Genomic DNA, 6390 nt, shown 5'->3' on the forward strand with positions numbered 1-6390 from the left:
TATTAAAAAAGGCGAGGTAGTGCGCAATTTTCAAAATGCCGAGGGAATGGGTCTAACTCAATCGGCTACTCAGGCAGGGCAAACGTCTTCTAGTCCCGAAAAGTTTTCATAATTTCACTGTAGGCTTAATTAAAGAACTTGAACGCAAACGTACTCGTGTGGTCGTTCCTTAGTGGAGAAGTGCGGTCAACGTATTTGAAATATTGTAACGGTGGTTGCAGGCCCTTTCCGAAGAGAGCCTTTTTAGTTGAAGTTATTGCTTCTGGCCTTTTCTAAACGAACGATGATTGAATTGCCCGCATATTACAATAAAACCTTGAACAACGCTAGACAGCACTGAGAGGTGTCAGTTTATATTTTGTCATTTGTTTTCATCGCATTCCGAAACACATTCAAAATGTTTATCTAAAGCGTAATGCGAAGGCTCTCGCCTGTGAATGTGTAGGATAATCTTGTAATAGTTAATTTCGATGATTAGGACCATTTTTACAGTATAATGCGCTGCATGGAAGCCGGGCAGGTTTGCCCAGGCCAGCGCATTTACTCGCACGAAGCGCCATACCACAGCGGCCGCAACATGACGTCGCAGCTGGCAGAACGAACGACGCACTAGTTTTTCGCGAGCGTTCTTATAAAAGGATGCTGGAGAGTAAGAGGCATGCTTCCCTCTCCCTCTTTATCCTCGGCGCAAGCGAGCAGCGGCGCGCGCCGACGGCCGCAGCACCGCGATAGCGTAACGCAGTCGCTGCCCGGCCGTTCACAGCGGTTTCAAGTTTTTTGACCAAGACTGTACGTCGAAAAACCAAGATTTGTTCCGTAACGTGATAGGACGACGTCATCTCTACGCCTCTTCGCCAGATGCCTGTTGCTTCCGCTCATACAGAAATAAGTAGTTCTGTGTGTCGGCAGTGGATTGCGATACGGAATTAGCGTCTGTGCTATTTTTTGTGTCTGTGTGTGTGTGTGTGTGTGTGTAAGCCACCGTGTGATACGTTAGAAGACTCGCACATGTATCATCGGCAATTCGTGGGAAAGGCGCCCGCAGAAACCCGCTGCAATTGGTTGCTGCGTTGCGCCGCGTTTCTCGCTTGCACGTGGGTCGTTAGCGCACACGCCGACTCGACTTTGCACGGCGCTCCGAAAGCGTCCAGCGCAGCGGCGGCTGGGCTGCACCACAAATGGTCCGCTGCGGACGTGGTCCGGGACCTTGAGTGAGTCGAACGGCGATTTGGGTGATTAATCTGAACTTCTGTCCTCTCTCTCTCTCTCTCTGTCTCTTTGTCCCCTCTTTCTCTCTCACTTCCACTCACCACGTGTAGGGTTGCAAAATTGGCTAAGTATACGTAGTTAATTTCCCTGCCTGTTTCATTCCATCTGTGTCTTTCTGGGTGTAGAGTTGCTTGCAAAAATTTCTAGAGGGAACTCTGGTAGGGAACTCGTTTGCAATAACAATTATGCGATAAGTCTGTGATGGCAAGGCCAATTAAATACGTTAAGAACGGAGCAACAAGAACCTTGGAATTGAGACGGTTGAAACTCCAGGCAAATACATGCTCATCATTGCCTCGCTGGCTTAACTGCCATGCTACGAGACGGCAATTTAGCTCCGTAGAGAGACTACCTTTTATTGCAATCCCACTGTGAAACTGTGTCGCGGAATGTCGCGTATAAGAAACAAGTAAAGAAAAGAAAACCCACGCGTACTACCTGTTCGCAAGTGACTTTAAAAAAAATTAAATTATGGGGTTTTACGTGCCAAAATCACTTTCTGATTATGAGGCACGCCGTAGTGGAGGACTCTGGAAATTTCGACCACCTGAGGTTCTTTAACGTGTACCTAAATCTAAGTACACGGGTGTTTTCGCATTTCGCCCCATCGAAATGCGGCCGCCGTGGCCGGGATTCGATCCCGCGACCTCGTGCTCAGCAGCCCAACACCATAGCCACTGAGCAACCACGGCGGGTGCGCAAGTGACTTTCGGATTGCCACTGTGCCACCTGCTAACTGTGCACTTTCCTTCTCTGGTCTAGGCACATTAAAGAAGACGTGGCAAAAATAATTCAGCTTCAGAGTACGGGAGAGCTGTCCACAGAAGAAAGCTACTTTTATTATTTTAGGTAAGGCTTGGTGGGTCGGGGTACTGGGAGGATTTGCAAATTTTTAACCATGCTACCATGTTGAACTCTGCCTAGAAATGTGCTTCGACAACTGTGATTTCGCCCGTTAGTTGACCATCGTGAAGTGTATGTGTATTTATGTAAATTTAATTCATTGCACACGACCTTAACGACCCTCAATAGAGGGTTAACAGCATGACTAAATAAATAAATAAATGAATAAATAAATAAATAAATAAATAAATAAATAAATAAATAAATAAATAAGCATTACATGTATTTTAAGCGTTGAGAATGTTTCGAGTTTTATCCCTCCAAGTTTGCATATTCAAGTTACCCGCGGTCATGATCCACGCAATGGGCGCATTATGTAATTTGGACGAAGCTTTTCATTATAAAGGAGTTTCCGCTGCAAGCGGGTGAAACCGGCGGAGTAATTGTCGACAGCCGCCTTCGCCAACCTGGCATAACCTTGTCGCTAGCCTACATGGCTAACTGTAGTACAACATAAATGGCTGAAATGGCCATTCGAAGGCACAATAACTATGTCAGGAAATGTGGAACGTGTTCACAAATATCCGGTGAAGTTCATATCGCACGTTTTCCAGATCGACGAGCATCACTGTTGGTTCGCTTACCATGATTTCAAATGTGGGCTCAGGAAAAGGGGCGAGCATTATATGGGCGTTGCTTTAAAACAGCAAATAAACGGCGCGGTGGGCTCAAAATTAACCTCGAAAAAAATGGGACGTGACACTACACGACAGAGGCCCATTTAAAAGTGAAATCCTTCAAGATCTGCCGACAAACTTACTAAGTGAACAGACGGGTCCGTATGTCAGTTGAAGAAAAATTCGTCCTGGTCGTGTACTCGAACCCGGGACCACCGCAACACCGAGGCTTTTCTTTCGAGGAACCCGTATTTCCTTTGTAGCAATTGCTACGAACGGGCGGATGTCTGACTTTCCCTTTATTGATTACTTCTCTCCACCTTCCGGATTTCCGCAGTACTACGTCATTCTAACGAAAGTGGCATAATAGCGCTGCGTTCCACTATAAGTTCAAAAAAGTGTTATACCTTGCCTCCAGCCACCCTTTCACACGTACACTCTGAAAACAGTTTGCACGCTCTGGGTCTATATATCTGTCCTACGACACTCACCATCATCTATCTTGCGAGTCTTTAACGCTGCGTGCCCTGTATACCTCCAGGTCGAACGACATGCACGTTATCAACGTGACACAGCTTTCCTAACTGGCAAGGAGCGAGCGTAGAGTTTTCAAGAAAGAAAACAAAAGTAAGATAGATTATTATACTTTTGAGACAAAGATACTCCTCAAAAGGTGTAAATTGTTTTCAGAGTGTAAACATGTGATGACAGAAATGGTCAGCATATAAACTGGAGAGGCATGAATGCATGAACGTTACAAACCCCCCCCCAAAAAAACAACAAACAACATGAGAGCCGACTGGAGAATTGTAATCTACTAAGGCGAAAATGATCAATTCACTTAAATCCACTTGACGACGTGCAGCGCTGTGTACGTCGCCTCTGCTTTCGTACTGTCCTTCGCGCTGTTTTACCCCTTCATTAAGTCCACTTACACTGAGAAGAAGTGGCCTCCATAACTTATGTACCAGAATTTAGACGTTCTTAGCAGGCTCCTGTAACATTTGCAACATTTCAGTAACTTTTGGATACATATGACCAAACATTTATTCGTCTTCTGAATAGAACAAATACGCCAACGTACACCACGTCGGCGTACGCTCTATCAGTTCGTGCTCTTGTCCTCATCTTACTCCGCTCTGTTGCGCTCGAGTTAAACTCGAAAGATATATCACACGCATAGGATAGAATTATAGCAATTGATAAAGACCGTATGCAGCTCGATTTTGAAGGAATGTTTTTTTAGATGCAGCCCCTATTCTAATATGTGAATGAAAATTTAATTTTGCTTTTATGTTAGACTGGCCAAATTACTCATAGATTCCGTAAACGAAATATTCGGAATGTTTTCGTCATTTTTCGATGCCAAGCCTTGCCGATAGTTTTGAGAACACTGTGAGCTTATCGCCCTGATTCAACTGATAGCCCCGCTTTGTAAATCCTCTAATGTCGTTCTCTATCGCTGCCGCTGCTGTTGCTGCAGGATGCACGATTTCGACGACAACAATTTGCTGGACAGCCACGAGCTGAAAGCGGCGATGTTGCACAGCCTCGCCCACCGCCCTGGCGCTGAGGAGTGGTCGGTGCCCGAAGAATCTATCGCAGGTGAGCATTTGCACATGGCCTTCGAGATCAGTCGTGCGCGCCGCCGGATAACAGAGGCCATGATAAGCATTCAGTTTTGTATGAAAAACACCAGAGGAAAACTTGGCGCTAGTGTACTCGCACGCCGCCACTATGGAAAGGATGGCCAGTTCGCAGATCGCATCGCGCAACCTTCAAAACATGGCATGTACCCACAATGGGGATGGGTCAATAATCAGGTGGTTGTACGCGTAGATGACATCAGGAAACCGACCTCGAAAAGGTATAAACTGTGGACAAAAGAGTAGTGTGTAAATGAGAAGTGAGACCAGATGCATCGGCAATTCTATTTAAAAGAAATAGAAGGAGGATTCATTCACGGATTGGCCTAAACTTCGTACTTGCGACTTCAGTCGACTTTGTGCAAATCATTGCAAGTTTGTAGCGTCGCAATAATTAGTCTTAGCCTCTACTTGCTGCAATGCAGTAATCTTCCAGGTCATTATATAAAGAAATAGTTGTACACAGGGTGATGATTCTTAAGCTTTACGGAATGTTTAAAGATCGCCTATGGCATATAGCATAATTATTGTCCTTGAGCTCGATTATTCTAAGAGGCGGACATTACTAGCACCATAAATCGAAACATGTTCAGCTAATTAGCAAGAAAACCACTAAGTAACTTAGTTACATTACGGCACATATTGCAATTTACGAATTGTAGCTGGTGAGGTTGCAAAACGTATCCACTTGAATGCCACCAGTTTCGAGATATTTCCCAAAGCGTGAAATGAAATACATGGGCGTTCCAGTTACGTTTCTGCTTCGGTCCATAAAGTACCGTTTTGTTTAAAAAAAAGCAAGTGGACCAACATCGCATTTTTACGGCGAGTTTGATGGCGCATATCTCCAAACTGGTGTCATTCTGGAAAGCAAATCAAGTGGACATGCCTGACAAACTCAACGGCCACAATTCGTAAATGACAATATGTGCCTGAAAGTAAATAATTACGTTAATTGGTGAATTTTTTTTCATTAGTTGAATATGTGTTTGGATCTGTTGTGCAAGTAATTTCCGCCTGTCAGAGGAATCCAGCTCAAGGAATAGAATTATCTCATCTGCAGCAGGCGGTTTTTACAAATTTCATAAAACTTATGATCACCCTGTAGTATGATGATGATGATGATGATGATGATGATGTAAAAAAAAAGGGCAACGCCCGTTTCGTGTTACGAAGCTTCATTTAGAGTCAGCAGTCGGTATGTTCGAAATAGGGTAACTTATATAGACGATGGAAATTATGTGTTTTCCCCTACAAGTTAGGATGTTAACATAATATAGTTCTTTTAAAGGTGTTCTGCATGGTTACGTGTCTGGCAAACAAACATAACTCAGCACGCTTCAAGGTCACGCTCTGCCCTTTCGTTAGTATGCTTTATTTCCCGATAACGTGTTTTATGTAATACCCTGCATTTTTTTTTCTGAATGATATCCATATACAAATTCGCGCTCATGAAATATCCTTATGTTTCTGTCAATGCTGATACTACTGTCATGGAGCCTCACGGCCGTTACGATTCGTTGATGACGACAATTTACTTCGCCACATACACTTAATGTTCGTTTTCGGTTTCCAGGTTACGTGGACTCCGCTTTGAAGTCGGACGCAAATCACGACGGCTTCATTTCGTACCCGGAAATAAGAGCGGCCATGTAGTCATCTACGCACGTTGTTCACGCACGCATCGTCGTTCACTAGCGACGTCAGTAAAGCACCATTGAAACTTCTCGATTTCTGTTCTCCGCTATTGAGTTCGTGCTTGTCACTGAAAGTTGCGGTGGGTCTCGGAGACAGAAGGGCCTGCTCATCGTCCACTGCTGAGCCATCTGTGGTCTCCTTAAAGCGAACATTTTTATTTCGACAGCAATTAAAGGGACACTAAATGTTACTATGAAGTCAAGCTAAAGTGATAAAGCAATGCACTGGAACGTCTAAGGGGTCAGTATAATCACCAA

General features: G+C 44.4%; 1 protein-coding gene across 1 annotated transcript; it reads left to right on the forward strand.

The window, feature by feature from the left end:
• Positions 1-2014: 2014 nt before the first annotated feature.
• Positions 2015-6091, forward strand: LOC126528275 (multiple coagulation factor deficiency protein 2 homolog; the record flags this gene model as incomplete). The annotated part of the gene is made up of 3 exons (XM_050176170.3): positions 2015-2118; positions 4273-4394; positions 6012-6091. Coding segments are annotated over 3 exons (306 nt in total), but the record flags the coding sequence as incomplete, so codon positions are not given.
• Positions 6092-6390: the final 299 nt, after the last annotated feature.

Source organism: Dermacentor andersoni, chromosome 9, assembly GCF_023375885.2.
Source record: "Dermacentor andersoni chromosome 9, qqDerAnde1_hic_scaffold, whole genome shotgun sequence".
NCBI classification, from domain to species: domain Eukaryota; kingdom Metazoa; phylum Arthropoda; class Arachnida; order Ixodida; family Ixodidae; genus Dermacentor; species Dermacentor andersoni.